Source organism: Silurus aristotelis (assembly GCF_946808225.1).
Source record: "Silurus aristotelis genome assembly, chromosome: 1".
NCBI lineage: Eukaryota > Metazoa > Chordata > Actinopteri > Siluriformes > Siluridae > Silurus > Silurus aristotelis.
Genome location: NC_139574.1, coordinates 10,328,910 through 10,345,452, shown reverse-complemented (window position 1 = coordinate 10,345,452; position 16,543 = coordinate 10,328,910). Strand labels below are relative to the sequence as shown.

Below are 16,543 nucleotides of genomic sequence, written 5' to 3'. Positions count from 1 at the left end.
GTTTATAGGACTGCGGTGAGACCTGCGAAGTTGTATGGATTAGAGACAGTGGCATTGAGTAAAAGACAGGAGGTGGAGCTGGAGGTAGCAGAGCTGAAGATGCTGAGGTTTTCGTTGGGAGTGACGAGCATGGACAGGATTAGAAATTAGTTTATTAGAGGGACAGCGCATGTAGGACGCTTTGGAGACAAGGTGAGGGAGACGAGATTGAGATGGTTTGGATGGTATGTGCAGAGAAGGGACATGGGGTATATCGGTAGGAGAATGCTGAGGATGGAGCTACCAAAAAGGAGGACAAGACCAAAGAGGAGGTTTATGGATGTGGTGAGGGAAGACATGCAGGTAGTTGGTTTGAAAGAGGCAGATGTAGAGGACAGGGGGGTATGGAGACTGATGATCTGCTGTGGTGACCCCTAATGGGAGAAGCCTAAAGAAGAAGACAGTGTTTCTCTGAACACACCCACTGCTCATTAATATTCATGCAGACCCCCAGGCTAGAATACTTAATACCTTTAAAATAGCACTCAGCATGTAAACACGATGAATATAAACTTTGACCTTTGACAACTTTGCAGCGTGTAATAACTAAAAACATGGGCCAAAGTCAGTGACGGCATAAATGTGTTGCTGATCTGAAACAGATCTGAAACTTTTGTGTTTGCACATCCGATTTCATTTTCCCCACATTTCCTAAAATGCAGAAATAGAAAGCCTGTTTTCAGCAGTTTTTACAATATAACCACTTTAGGGCGGTTTGTGCAGAATAACACTAAAGGAAAAAAAGAAAAAAAGAAAATAGGCATGTCTCTCTCAGAGCTTCTGTGATGAGTCTGCACTAGTGAGGTTGATGTCAGGATAGAGGGATATAAAGGCTTTCTGGCTTTCTCACAACCTCAAGTTGACAGACTTGCAGACTTCACACAAGTCATTGCTTGGCCTTGCATCATTTCCTCTCAAAGTTACCCAAGCTGGATCACAGGAGCCCTCAACTTCAAATCAAATCTGTGCATGTTTCCAAATATACATTATGTTTATGAGGAACATTGTGTACTTTTTTTTATGGCTCCTGAATTTATATGAACGTATACAAGACAAAAAGTGTGTTCGGCTATGTTTCTCTGTCTCAGCCCCGGCTGTGCTGCAGAATAAATAAAACATACTTGCTTGTTATAAACCATGTGTTTAAACTGCCTCAGGCTACCTGGCTGTTTTGTCTAAAGGTACTATAAGTGAGTGCTATTTAGCAGGTCAGAGCTTAGAGTTTCCTGCAAAAACACAGCAGAAACAGAATCAGCACTGCACAGATGCAGGAAAGGGGATAAGTTCTACTCATCTGGATTAAGTGTACCTGAACATGTCACCCAGGCCCTTCAGCACACCCTTCTTGGCTTTGTTCTTTTCCTTCTTTTCCTTCCCTCCTTTCTCCTTCCTCTGCTCGTCTTTGGGCCGTCCGCTGTTCACCTGGCCGTCCAGGAAAGCCGCTCCAGCCGGAAAGGCCACGTCATTCGCTGTGGAGACGGAGTCCCGGCCGGACCGCGAGCTTTCTTCCGTGTCCTCCTCCACTGCGACACCCAGACAAAGAAAGACAGAGAAACAAATTGGAAGATTGCAAGAGACTTACGGGGGAAAAGATCAAATCGAGATGCGGCTCAGGGCTAAACTGCTGACTGTTGGCACTGATACAAGAACAAACACTGCATTACTGTTTCTGGAGTCACGTGTAGTTGGAGGAGTCCATATAATGTACTGTCTAAATATAAACCAATTAATAACCTGATCTCACACTTCTATAAACATACACACAATTCCTTTTACCATTGTACATCGTATCATAGTCAGTTTGTGGATAAGAACATCTGCCAAATGCTCTAACCTATAATGTACAAAAAAAACATTCAGCACATAGGCATTGCTTTTCTTGGGGCCATAACAGATGGCTGCTGATTGGTTATATATACATAGTGGTGCATGTTAGGGGTGTACAATATATTTCGTCTACGATAATATCGTAATTGTTGTTTTAACAATGTGCCATTTGACATTATCGAGTACTGTATAGCACAAAACCCAAACAAAACACACCTACAGAGTGCACACACACACATTACGTGATGAAGTCTAGTGGATTAGACACGTGTGTGTGCGCATTTAGAGTTCAGTCGATTAAAATGCATTGAGAATGATCACAATTCAAGATGTAGGGGCAGAAAATGTGTACATTTATATCATTTCCATAGGTTCATCAATATCACACAAAAAGTGCTGGGTTTTCTCTAAAAAAAATCAGCTATTTAAATTTTATCATATTTCAAAATGTATATTATTTATATTAGATTACAATATATTATAAAATACTGATTTCATTAGCTTGGTAACAGACAAAATGTCTTATTATTTGAATTGACTGATCTAATGTAGGAATTCGACCCGAAAGATGATTTTATTAATTTTTTTTTTTTTTAGAAAACATGGCTTTATAAAATGTAAACTTATTGAAAATGATTCGTCTCAGTCACTGCTGTGAACTGACCACCACACAGAATATAAATAATATCAAAAAGTGTAGGAGTCAGTTATCCACGATCGTCCTCAAGGTAGCAGCACAATAACACACTCAGCAAAATATCGTCAAAATATTGTTATCGATAAATAAAAAAAAAAATCTAGATGTTTGTCGTCAATATCCCATAACCCTAGTTCATGTATAGAATTATTCTCTAACTGCACATCCTGGTATTCAGACTTCACACTGCGCATCATTTTACTATTCTGAATAATCTGTAATAAACAGACCTTTTTGGAAAATGTACATTTACATTAGTGCCATTTGGCACACGCCCTTATCCAGAGTGACTTACAATTATCTAAGTCATTCAACTGAGCAGTTGAGGTTTCAGGGCCTTGCTCAAGGACCCAACAGTGGCATCTTATTAGGGGTGGGATTTAAACTCATGACCTTCTGATCAGAACATCTCAACCACCGCCCCCTTCCCCACAGTCATGTGAGGTTCTTCAAATTAGATCACTAATCATAAAAAGGTGTATGTAGAGCAATACATGCATCTAAAATGCATTAATTCATACAATTGTTACAGAGATGAAGTCACATGATGGTATACTGCCCCCAATATATTTATGCTGGTATTGCAACACATGCACATTGAGTTGTTTATTTACAAGGACTTGCACAGGCAACAAGAAAGTATTTTCCATCCTTTACACAAAAGTGACAATCTGTTTCTTCTCTATTCGCCGACACTTCAACTGTAGTTGTCAGGTCAGAGAGTAAGAATGACTGGCTCTCTGGGCTCTTTAGGCAGAACAACACTCCTTTTACACTCATTACAGGGATGAAAGAAGCTTTGAATTAAGCTCTATATATTGAGCTCACCTTGTTCACAGATCAAAGTTAAGTAATGCGGCTTTATTTTATTAGAAAGGCAAAACCGTCCCAGCAATATGTCTCATAATACATTTCATTCCTGCACAGCTTAGCTATACGTGTGTAACTGTACATCTGAAGTAGGACACTGAGTTCATTTAAAGAGTAGTTTAACTTCAGTGGTAACTCATGTGACTGATTTCCAGCTCTCTGGACACAATTAAAAGAAGTGGCAATATGCAGGAGTCCACAGACACGGGTTCTTTAAATACGCTTTCTTGCTAATATTCTGCTCTTTGTTTAACACAATTCTCTTTCATGGAGATTGCTTACATTTAAAAGCGTTTGTCTTTTACATTATTGCTTGCCATCTATCTAAACTTCCAGATCCAGTGTCAATATAGTCTCTAAAATGACAACAGCAGCATTTCCTGACTACATGCTAAGTTTTTACTTCGGCTGCGTAGGGTTTGCTTATTCTATAACTAGCATTTATATTCTTTCCCAGCAATGGTGCACATAAAATACCATTTTAATCACAATTAGAATGAAGCAAATGAGCTCATTTTCATTTCACCATCAGTCTGATTATAGCTGCAGTTTCTATGTAGGATGCCCTGCTGCATCTAATGTAATTAATCTGTCAGTAATTGTAAGTTTGAATCAACTCTGAATTGAGCAAAGGAGGGTGGGAGAGGAAATAAAAGCAGCTGCTAATTATGCTAAGTGCTTTAGCATAATGCTTAGCAGTGGTAGAGATCTTGAAATATCACATTGTACCTGATGTTCAACATGTGTGAATACCTTATTAATATCTACAAAAAGAAAGAGGGAAAGATTGCAAGCAGGCAGAAAAGCCAAGATGAGGAAACAAGGAGGCAGCCATGATTTTTGAATTTTTTTTTTTTTGCTAGTTCACAATGGAACAGGGACAAGGTTGCTATGTTCAATGTTGTTTTCTGCTTTCTTTCTTTGAAGTTTTCAGGATCGTCTTCGCCTTTCGCACAGGAAAGTGAAAACTGGCCGTGAAATGCAATATGACAGGACTGGTGGGCAAAAATCTTTTTAGTCGTGCACTACTATTTTTTCCCCTTAAATCCTTTCAATTGTTCAGGAGATGATTACACTAACAATGTTCAAGTTGATATCGCTTTTATCACTCGTTTCTTTCATTTCCCGCATGTGTGTGAGCTTATCGCGCCGCTAAGTGCAAAGGCGGTGTAGCTACACGGATGAGCTGCATCTGGCAATTAAAATCGGGCTGTGAGATTAGAGGAGCGTGCTAATTTCTGCAGCTCCTAATGATGCCGTCTCAGATAACACACAGGAGATGGTAATCGCTCAGGCCTCCTGGGGGCCCAGATGAGTGTATCTGTGTGTATGTGTGTGTGTAGGCAAGCACTCATCCCGTCATTATCACACACCCAAAAAAACTCAATCTGGTCTTGACGAAGATGGAACCGAAGCAGAAAGGAACAAAGAGGCGAAAAAAAAGAGAGAAACTGATGAGAGGTATAAATTGGACCCTTGATTTCACCAAAAACTGCTCATTAGCCTGACAAAGAGATGCAACACTGAAGTCAATGCGGCTTTAACAGATCAATAGCAGTTCCATCAAAACAGCCATTGCAGCGAGTAAAGCAGACATTCAGCGCTTGCCATTTGAGTGGTAAATAATTTTTTTTTTTTTAAAAGACTTGAGTTTGAATAATTAAAAACTTTTCTGCCGTACAACAGAGAAAGAAAGAGTTTTTGATGCCCCATCATTAGCCTCTTTACTTTGAGGTGTTCATTTCTTCCCTCCCAAGTCACAGATGGATTCATGAAATTGTCACGCTGCTTGAAACGCGATGCAAGTTTGCTATTTCAGAAGTGTAGAACAGAGAAAATTCCCAGCTCAAATCTTCTCTTCTTCTTGGCAGGATATCAGCCGCTGACACATTTTTCCCCCAGATGACGTGGGATTTTATGTAAATAAAAGTCAGCGTGAAGAAAGAATGCCTGCCCTTATCAGTCAACTCTGACTATTAACCTCGGGGACAGACACAGGCAGGCTGCTTTTATCTAAATTGAAAAACGCGTTTGACTTATTTGAATATCAGGAAGGGAGAAATGCAATATACCTTTGTGGCAGAATCTATTGCCCCTCATTTCTCTCAGGGAAAGATAAGGCAGTATTTAGTGGCATGCAGAAACAACATAGCAGAACAAAGCAGCTCAGGAAAATGATCCCACCCCCCCTATTTTTTTTTTAAAGTAATGTCCCAACCCTGTTGAATAGAAGCTTTTAACGGAGAACAAGGAGGCTCCTGCGGCAAGCTGCTGTTATTACCTGGTCTGGCTTGTTTGACAGCTCGGTCTAGCCGCCAAAACACGACTGTGAGTAATGAAACACCAGATCACACAGACTTCAATGAAAAAAGGAGGACAAAGTGTTGCCGATGGCTGATTCAGGACCAGCAGTGCTGTTTCCCGCGCACGCACCCAGAACAAAGTCCTTTCGGGACAAAAATTTATACCGGTATATAAAGATAAACGTTCAACAAGGACACTCATAATAGCTGAAATATATATAAAAAAGTCGGCTGCTCTATTCACTAAGGACTGCAAGGAGAAATGAAGGACAAACTGTTTCTGCCGGTAAACAGGACAAAGGATTCTCAATTGCTTCAAGTCTTAAAGCATTACGAGGAAGATGAGAATAAGGAGTCCCTAGTGAAGGGAAAACAGACAGCAGGGACGCCTCGGAGCTCGCACGGTCAGTGCTGATATGAATAGTAATATGGAAGTAAAGCAGATGCTGATTGGCTGTGGATTCAGTAAGGGGAAGCCTGACCTAGATAAAAATGGAGAAATTCCTCACACCACTGTACCAATTTACTTGTGGTGGCTACAGCACCAATCGCCATCACAAGTGTTAACAGGTATCTAATATCATGCAGGGGAAGATCTAGAAAATTATGTATTGGGTGGCAAGGGAATTATGAGTGGTGGCAACACTGAAGTAAGCATCCTTGCATGGTTCTTGTGGATTCAAGGAATGATATACATAATGAATGTATACACATTATGGGGCACAGATTTTTATATTACTCTTTATACAATGAATAAAGGCGTGTGACTGACTTGACCTCAACCTGATTTCTGGATTGGTAAAACAAATTAAATGAGATGGTAAGGAACATTCAAGTCAAGTCAAGTCAAGTTTATTTGTATAGCGCTTTTCACAACAGACATTGTCTCAAAGCAGCTTTACAGAAAACAACAGTGAAGGTGAATGGTGTGCGTTTGTCCCTGATGAGCAAGCCGTGGCGACAGTGGCAAGGAAAAACTCCCTTAGATGATATGAGGAAGAAACCTTGAGAGGAACCAGACTCAAAGGGGAACCCATCCTCATATGGGTGACATCAAAAGTTTGGTCATAAATCTTTCAACAATACAGAACAATTTGTGATCATCATAGAACATTCAACTTCTTTAGTTCTGCACAAAACTGTATGACGAACAATACAGTGATGTCACGTGACGTCACTTGGCAAAAGTTCAGAAAATCCTGATCATTAATGCATGCGAAAATATCATTAAAATTAACTATAATAATGTACTTTTATGCACATTTATACAAACGCTTCGATTCGTTAAAAGAGACAGATAGAGTCATTTGTTTTTGTGGTCAGTGATCAGGCTGGTGAATGTTTTTGATATCACTAAACCGAAGCATTTGTTGAGAGTCGTTTGTTCAGACTACCCTTTGATAGACAGATGAGATTTATTGCCATAATTTACGGGTATATATATTTTTTATGTCATCACATTGGAGCACCGCTGCTGTAAAGCAGTCGAGAAAACTGATTAAATTGATATTTTATACATTGCGTTACCAGTGCTGGGGCGCAGATGGGGCGGCAATGTTTTTTTCTTAGGGTGGCGGTTACCACCCCGTGCCACCCCGGTAGATCGGCTCCTGATTTCATGGAATATTTTTCATTTTTTATTTTTAAAGGTAAAGAAATAAGAAATGATTGAACCTGATCTAGCCATGTAAGAGGCCGGTTGTGTGCAAACACTTACATGTCTCCATGCCTTCATCCTCCTCTTCATCCCCCACCACGATCATACCAGGTCGGTCATAGGATTTGTCGATGGCCGCACGAAAGCTCTCGTTGCAACCACGCCCACGGATGATTCTGGGACGGGGCCTGTGGAAGGGGACGTCCCCGTTGAGAGTCACTTCTGCCACGGCCGTCTGGAGACTCTCCAGAGAGCTGGATTTCTTCAGGCCCAGATTCGGCCCTACATCTCTTGTGGAGTTACCTTTCGGAAAAGAGAGACGACATTTAAACCAAAATAGCATTCTAAGTGCACCTCCATCTTTAAAATGAGGACATTTTTATTTAAACAAAGCAGTCTCGTGAACCAAAAACTCCTCCGACTAGAGATAAATGAGAATCTGGAAATTCCACGTGTCACTATGCTTACTTTCCTTCAAGCTCCTGAGGTTCTAACTCCTTTTATCTCGGTTTGTAAATAAGCCAAGCTCATATTATAAGGGCTGAAAAGTATATATATATATACACTTTAAAAAGAGAAGCAGCTGCAGAAAGGCAGAACACAGAGGGAGAAATACATAAAAGTGAGACTACAGGCATTGATGTATATGGCACAAGCCTGAAGCCCATTATCTTTGGTGGGTGGCCAAGGGAAAGCGAGAAAGGGATACGGAGATTTAGAAGCTAGAGAGGATTGAAGGACGGACCAAATAGACAAAATCGAGTGCATTCAAATCAACTCGTGCTTCTCTTTGCTTAATAACCTTCTTATAGGAGTATCACGCCGCATGATCTGTATGCTGGGTCTACCCTTCAGAAACACAACGCTCCATCTTACACCAACTTCTAGCTGAGACACAGCATTAATCCTACACTGCAGAGAGACACAATGAGCAAGCAGGACTACTTGGTTGGTTGGATCATAGATCGGTGTGTGTGTGTGTGTGTGGGAGGGCTGAATACAGGTAGGCGTAAATGGAGCAGTTGCCAAACACACATTCCCGGAGCCACCTGTGTGCTTGGGATAAGATAAATGTTTAGAGCTTACCCAAATTACACACAAAAAAATGTGCAATAGGTAGAAGGAATACACACAAAGACAAAAGGTTCAACAGCTCAAGGAGAAGCAGGAATTGGGCAGAGCTACTGGTCCGTTTGACTACATCTCGTTGATATGTACAGCATAATGGATCTTCATTATGCACGCAAATATAATTAACATGCAAATGATATATAAATATATAAATATACATGGCATGAATGACAGACGGCTTCTACTCCAAGGACCACAGCCTGGCTTATTATTTCTGTTTTGTTGACAGAGTTGATAAAAGTGCCATTTCTCCCATGAAGCATGGTAGGTCAAACAGTAGAGCTGTTGATGTAGAAAATCCCGCACGGCCTACAGAGCTGCAGCTCCAGCCATCATTCCTTCTGTTTAAAGCCAACACAGTTCGCCAGACAGCCAGAATTACTTTTTCCTAATGGCTGATGCTTTTTGTTTAGAGTAGCTTAGTGAAGCGAGACCTCAGTATTTCATTATGTCAGTTTGTACGTGTCGTATGAACAACAGCCCACAACCAACATGCTGTAGGGTCGTCTGTCAAATTTTTTTTTTTTCTTTTTTTTTTTTTTTTATCAAAAGCTGTTTTTTGTTTTTTTGGTTCAAGCCCGTATTTCCTCAGCTTGAGCCATGAGGAGATTGGGCTTTAAAGATCGCCTGGATATCGGCCTAAAAGGTACGTTTGCATAGTGTCATCACACATATGGTGACAATCTGTGTAAACATAGCTGTCGATCACCCTCACGCGTCTTTACGCCACATGATCATCTTTCTCGCCCCCGAAATGCTCTGCCTTCCTTTCAACCAAGGGTCTCGACTTATTTCCAGCAGGCTAAATGAAGCATGTTCGGTGGCTGATGAGCTCGCAGCGGATCTCCAGGTTGAAAGACGTGAAGCAAAACAGAGAGCGGCCTACCAAAATAAACTCCCAATCGCATGGAAAAAAACAATTTGAAATCCATTACCTCCTCCGTCTGCTCGGAAAACCACTTCGGCAGAATCGCAGTATGCAGGTCAGCGAGTTGCATAGAATCGTTGGTAGGAAGCGCCATTTGTGGAAGTGATCTAATCCACGTTGGAACAGTTACTGTTCTCATTCTTTCTAAAGCATTAGCAGCTTGAGATGCTGCTAATCTGCTCTTGATCCTTTAACCAAGCAACACCAGAACCAGATCCAAAGCACAACAGCTCATTCTGCATTAAGGAAAGAACGCAGAGCTGCAAAAGCGTAACGACACTTTCACAGAGTTTTCTCACGCACGCTTAGATGGAGCCTGTGCAAACAAAGATGGTTCAGAGAGTGTGAAGATCACCTCTGACCTTGGACCAAAAAGTGGAATCTGGGATTGCCTTCTGTCAGTCTGGGTCCTAGCAAACAATGTTGTACTTGTGCTAGACATCTCAGGTCAGACTTCTATTCCAAAGCGGACTTAAAAAGATGTAAGTTCCACTGCAGCAGTGTCTATACCAAGTGAACAGTGGATTGCTAGCCAGGATAGAATAAATGCTAATCAATAACTCTTAAATTGTCCCCGGAGAAAAACTGGATGGGCTCCATTTCCACCTGAATATTTAACATACTCTATACTGCCAAATGTTTGCAGACACCTGGTCATGAGTGATTATTAAACATCGCAGTGCCAATTTGCTCTTATAATTCCCCTGACTCTTTGTGGAAGATGTTCCACTAGATTTTGGTGTGCGCTTGTGGACGTTTGGGTTCATCAGCCACAAGGGTGTTAGTAAAGTCATGTACTGATGTAGGTGAGGTGAGGAGGTCTGGCATGCAGTCAGTGCTCCAATTCATCCCAAACGTGTTCAATAGGGTTGAGATCAGAGCTCTACAGCAGGAGATCTTCCACTTCACAACCATGTAAAGCCTATCATCATAATAGAGTTTGGGTTTCCAAGCTCAAGTGAACACTATTCTATTATCCCGCATCCAAAGACGTCTTGTACAATTGTATGCCTCCAGTATTGTGGTAACACTTCGGAGTAGAACCACATATGGCAGGAAAGTTCAGGTGTGCAACTAATTTTGTCCATATAGTGTGTTTTGCTTCTAGATTGTGTCCTGAATTTTTTTAAGACACTTGCAATTGTGGCTGTAGTCAGCCAGACTTAAATCAGACTGTTTTCCAGCATGCGATTCACAAACGACTTCACTACATAAACTCTGTTTTGTGTAATTAAATCAAAACCCGCCATTTTTTTTTTTTTTTTTACAACAATGTAGGCAGTCATGGATCATGCATGAAATGAGGTGATATAACTGGAAAGAGATTTGGTTGTCAGATGCAAGATGAATGTATGACATCTGGCTAAAGCATCCTTCTCAGACCTCTTAAAGTGGTTTCCAAGAAAATAGATTAAATCTGTTTTAAATGTAAGTCGGGTGCATTTCTACATGAATAATCCTTGTCTGTATAGAATCCTGATTATTATTTTTTTTAACATATCAAACGACCATGTCTAAACAGGCTACACGATTACCAGCTGGAGTGGTCGAGAGTTGCTGAGTAAACAAATGTCACAAACAACCGAGTACCAACTGTTTTTTTGCCTTTAAAAAACATTGAGCACAGTTGATTACCATGACAATTTATATAAAAATCCATCGCATTTTCACAATTGTACAAGTCCTCCATTCATTTTCCAAATAATCTTTATTTTATAATGAAGGGCACTGGAGAGAAGCATGCTTCTCTGCAGAAAAATGAAAAACCACACAGAAAACATAGCTCGCATCCAAACAGTACCGCTCCCCATAAGCTTGCACAATAGCAGACTTAATCAAGAAACGCTAAATAGCAAAAAAACGGGGCATTTTTGAAGCACGTTTTTCTCCGGATCACAAGAGCGGCACGCATGCCGAGCACAATGAGATGCGACGAATGAAGCGGAGGCATAAACCGATTTGAGGAAACGCAAATGGCATCTGCTTTGCTCAAAATCTCAGAACGATCATCCCGCTGAGCCCGTTTGACATTCCGCATCATGAGCTCCAGCGTTGTGTCACGTCAGAGCGAAGAGCAGCAACGAAAGGAAAGCCAGTAATTGTTCTGGTTTGCTGGTTTTTTCTTTTTCTTTTTTTTTTTTTTTTTTGTATTTCTCTTCATCTGAAGCCAGGCAGGCTTTTGACAAGCATTTCTCAAAAGGCAGGACTACTTCATGATTCCTAACACATATCTAATACACAGCTTGCTGTCACTCATGGGGAAGAGCAAAAGGCAACATAAAAAAAAAAAAAAAGGTTTTAGCAACCCAGACATGTCTTTCTTCTCTATTTCTCTGCTCAGGTTGGAAACAGAGATCCCTCATAATACTAGATAAAGCTCATAACTGCAAAATGACAGCCACAATAAAAATAAATACTGCATATAGTGCAGGTTATCTGATGTACTCCCTACGTCTTTTTGATTAGTCAGCCTGCATAGGCACGCAGGACAGTTTGCCTGTTTGCCTGTGAGGCATGATCACCATTAAATGTTAAAAGCAGGTATCACAAGCCTTATGAATAATCTGTCAGCGGTTAATGCAAAGGTTGCGGCTTCTACCTCGTTAGCATGACTTAGACGTTTCTTCTAAAGGCTATTACTCAAGGTAATACTCAATGCTCACATGCTGCGTGAGTGTGTTTGTGAGTGTGTGCATATATATATATATATATATATATCCTTTAAATGTAATTTTATTCAGCCAGTTGAGATTCTAAGAGTATCTCTAAAAGGTTGATTAGGCTAAGAATAGCTCCATGTTGGCCAGGGGGAAGTCATGTTCCCGTATCTCGGTGAGGATGAAGGGGCCCTGGGGTCGCCCGAGCTGCTGTGCCAGCCTGTTCAGAATCATTAACACACCAGAAAACAGCTTTTCCCCCTGCTTCTTTACACCTGTCCTAATTAACTTCTGATGGCCGAACTCAATCACTTGCAACACACCTATGTACCATTACCGCCAATGCCATCAGTGATAGGGCAGGATCTGCTGAATCGTCACAGGGCAATTTCATCTAATAACATCCCGCTCGCAGCACCGCCGCCGCTCTGTATTCCGGTCTCACAAACTCGAACCTGACCTGTAATCTGTACCGCGACTGCACTGAACCATGTGGATTCACTTACCTTACACAGCTAGAAGGACGCACAGTTCATTAGCTTATAGCACAGCATGGGTTATGGTGGCTTACTCAGTGTCGTGATAGCGGGCCAGTTAATTTTACAACCGAACATAAACTAGCATGGGGTTGTAGAGATGGTGAGGGAGATTGAATACTTCCATGTGTTCTTTTGCTATACGACTAGGAGCCAGGACACCATCGGTGAAACGTGCACATTCACTGGGGAAGAACCTTTTGTGGCGAGTGTTAAGAGCATTTAATGCTGCTCCATATATTTTAACAAAGGGAATAAGTTCCAGGTGTGGCAGCAGAGTTCAATTCGTTCAACATGAAACCCATTACATTTATATTGTCTATGGAAACACCATCCATTTAAGCACTGCACTAGAGCCAGTCAATCTGGTTCTCCACAGCCATTCTTGGCAGCGCTATAAGTTTGTTACAGAACACTTTTCTGCATGGCTGAACTCTTCCCAGGGCTTTGCCTAGACTCCTGCTGGCCAGGACACATGTTTTCCCAGGGCTGTGACTATTGTGCATAACTTTAGCCTTTTGACAGTGATGGATTAATTGCAGTTAAACGGGTTTGCTGGAATTTGAGGGTCTTTATTTCAAAATAGCGATCCAAGCAAAGCCCACAAGCATGTTCTACACGCAACACACAGACACACACCTCCTTCCTTCCTTCCCATTTAAAACACCTCTCAGGCTAATTAATGTTTTCTTCTATCTTACTCTCTGAAGAGCGGTGGCTTGCCTTCAGCTAAACTGCAGCCAAAAATGCTATTTACCACCACAACACTTGTTCCAATTTAAAAGGAAATATCTATAATTTGACACCAATTACCTCAAGTGACTTTCTAAACACAGGGGGAAAAAAATGCAGTGTGTTTAGGAGATAGCGCTAATAAATAAAATGAACCTGGCAAAGACTTTTAGAAGTGAATCCATTATTAGACATATCATTGCATTATTCTATGCTGGAAAAACTACAGCATTGCCTCATAAACACTGGTAAAGTTTGCTTCAAGAAGAAGAAAAAAAAAAGAAAAAACACCTCATTTGCTAAGCACTAGCATGCCCAAGCACAGACAGACAAGCCAATCCTACTGTGGTGCAGGAGCGGTGGGCGTCAACGATTGGTTGTCTTACCTTCTGTCCTGTTTGGGCGGGGTGTGAGGTTAATCTCGTCAGCTACTGTTAAAGAGGCATAAACAATTGTGTTGGGTTAGTGCAAGACGTTCCACCATTCCCAGGTCCCATGCTGCATTACAAACTGACTTTCCATTAGTGTCACTTTCAAAAGGTCATGTGAAGCATGCAAATCATTCAAGAGTGGAGAAAGACAGAAAGACAAATCACAAATCAAAGAGAAACAGAACACAAACATACACACAGATATGATATATCATGCTTTTTGCCTCAGGCATTTATATTCACTAAGGAACAGGTTATAATGCGTTAGGTGATTACTCATAGCCCCGTGCATGACGTGGAACCGATCCGTCTTTTTTTTTTCCCTTTCCTCTCTGTCTTTTCACACATCGGAGAGAATCCAAAGTGTCAGGCATGCAGACAATTCTGCATAATACCTAAAATAGAAACAGCTCTCGGCCTGGTTTATAAAGTAGATACTGCTCGTGTGAAGCGTGTGAGAGCAGACGGAGAGGAGAATATATATGATTGAAGGGAAAAGAAAAGGCCATCTGTGCAAAATTGATTTGTGTGAACTAAGAACAGGTGATTTTCTGGGAGTGGAAAGAGCTTTTAATGATCAGTGTGTGAAAAGTGCAAAATCAAATGGTGCTCATAAGCGATGAAGGGGTGAGTAGTTCCCGCTCAGGTTTTTATATCGTCGTTTTGGAGGGAAGCGAACACTCAGGGACCTCCGAATGAGGCTCTGTCTGCTATATTTCTTTGCATTTTTGCTATCCAGTCCACATAAAAATACAATTTGGGACACAAACATCCTTAGTGATGGAAAAAAGCATGCAAATATTTTATTGAGTGTTTTCTTACTTTCAATTAATTCTTGCTTGTTTTGCTACTACATAATATATTTATAGTTAATTTTTGGTTGTGTGAACAGATTTGCATTAGGTATGCAGGTATTAAAAAGGTATCCATAAAAATATATGAAAATACGGATATGAAGACTAAAGTTCTTGAAGATGTCAGTTTGGACTGTTCCAATAGCAATAGCAATATATATATATATATATATACACACACATACATACACATATACATGTTTCTATAATTATAATTAAGGCAACACCCCCTGCTTCAGCCAACATCATTGAATACCAAAACGTGTAATCCCTGTAGCAGAGCTAATTACTGATTCACATATTCAGATTCGAAAACCTGTACTGCTAACAATCTCCAGCATAGAAACCCTCAACACTCCTCTAGGCTCAGTGTGTGTGTGTGTGTGTGTGTGTGTGTGTGTGTGTGTGTGTGTGTGTGTGTGTGTGTGTGTGTGTGTGTGTGTGTGTGTGTTTAAAGCAACAGCTAAATGGTGACGACTTTATTTATTTATTTTTCTTTTTTAAAAGCCCCTCAAACTTTACTTTCATTTGACGAGAAGTGGCGTAATTGTTTCATCGCAGGACATCAGACATCAGTCCACATATCAATTTTTCATTGGGCCCAATGGGAGCTGACAGCACAATTATGAAGCATTTTGATAAAGCATGATGGAGAGGCTACAGCAAGGCCCTGAACTCTACACACTGGAGGATTCTCCCAGCTTTACTAATGGCTCGGATTGAACACTAGCTTGCTTTTAATTGATATCCTAATGCAGTCTGGTGTGGATAGGAGCCTAAAATGAGTCTTATCTTCTATTTTCTTACTTTCAGGCCCCACCCTGTCCCTGCCTGAGTGCTGGATCGCTTTTCTCGGTCACTCGTGTGAAGTTGTGGGGAGAGAGAGAAAGAGAGAGAGAGAGAGAGAAAGAGAGAGGAAGAGAAAAATTTTATGGGGAAATATCTGGAGGTCTTTCCTTAATTTATTTATTTATATAAAGAGATCAAGGCCAGTTAAAGGAGGTTCATGATGACTAAGGCAAATGGGACAGAGATGGGAGAAGCTGTTTTATCTCCTCCAATTATCCGCTCACTGGAGCGGCAGCTTTCATTGGTCTTCTGGGAAGTGCAAACAGAGTGCTTGTCCATGTTCCTCAGAAGAGGATGGTCACTGACCAGGTCATTTGTCCCTGGTGCTTTACCAATGTTTCTTCAGGGCAGTGACACCAAGCTTCCTTTTGGCTAAACCTTTATGTAACTAGGGCAAAAAGAAAAGGTCTTAAAGCCTCTGTCAACATTATAAAAAGTTCTATAAAATCCATCATCAAGATGATATTAAATAAACACGTTAACTATTACAGATTAATTAAAGCTTCAGCCTCCTCAGAATAGTGTGGGCATGTCTCGTGGCATAATTATCAGCATCTCCATGGCAACCTGATGATCGCACAGAAGAGGGTGGGACATTTTACGGACATTTTGCATAAGATGGATTGGTGGTAAAACAGTGGTTAAGGCTCTGGGTTACTAATCAGAAGGTCAGCGGTTCAAACCGCAGTCTCTGGACTTTGACAAAGGTCCTTAACCATCTGTGCTCCAGGGACGCTGGATCATGGCTGACCCCAGCTCCCTAACATCACTGGGATATGTGGATCCTAAATCATAGTGACAACAAGCAGCACTAAAACTCATTTTGGCTGCTACCTGCATGCATCCATACCCAAGATTATATTTTCCAGAGCTTGTAAATTTACAGTGTACAGAAGCATCATACCCAACATTAGACTGAGGAGAAAAACCTTAATTAATTATAATGCAAACTAGTTTAAAGTAATCTTCTACAGCAGTGGTCCCCAACCTTTTTTGCGCCACGGACCGGTTTAATGTCAGACAATATTTTCA

The 16,543-nt window shown here is 41.0% G+C and overlaps 1 protein-coding gene across 6 annotated transcripts in view; it reads right to left on the bottom strand.

Moving 5' to 3' along the window:
* The window catches only part of pard3aa (par-3 family cell polarity regulator alpha, a), a 395,018-nt gene that overhangs the window by 112,109 nt on the left and 266,366 nt on the right, over positions 1-16,543 (bottom strand). For 5 of the 6 annotated variants that reach the window (XR_014534054.1, XM_083544220.1, XM_083544222.1 and 2 more), the window contains 3 exons: positions 13,764-13,808; positions 7,454-7,696; positions 1,349-1,562 (listed from right to left, as the gene is read on the bottom strand). Coding sequence is in view for 5 of the 6 variants with exons in the window: in XM_083544220.1 (XP_083400346.1) it covers positions 1,349-1,562; positions 7,454-7,696; positions 13,764-13,808 (502 nt within the window). In the remaining variant the exon portion in view is untranslated. The remainder of the gene's footprint in view (positions 1-1,348; positions 1,563-7,453; positions 7,697-13,763; positions 13,809-16,543) is intronic. The other variant, XM_083544221.1, reaches the window with a different exon arrangement.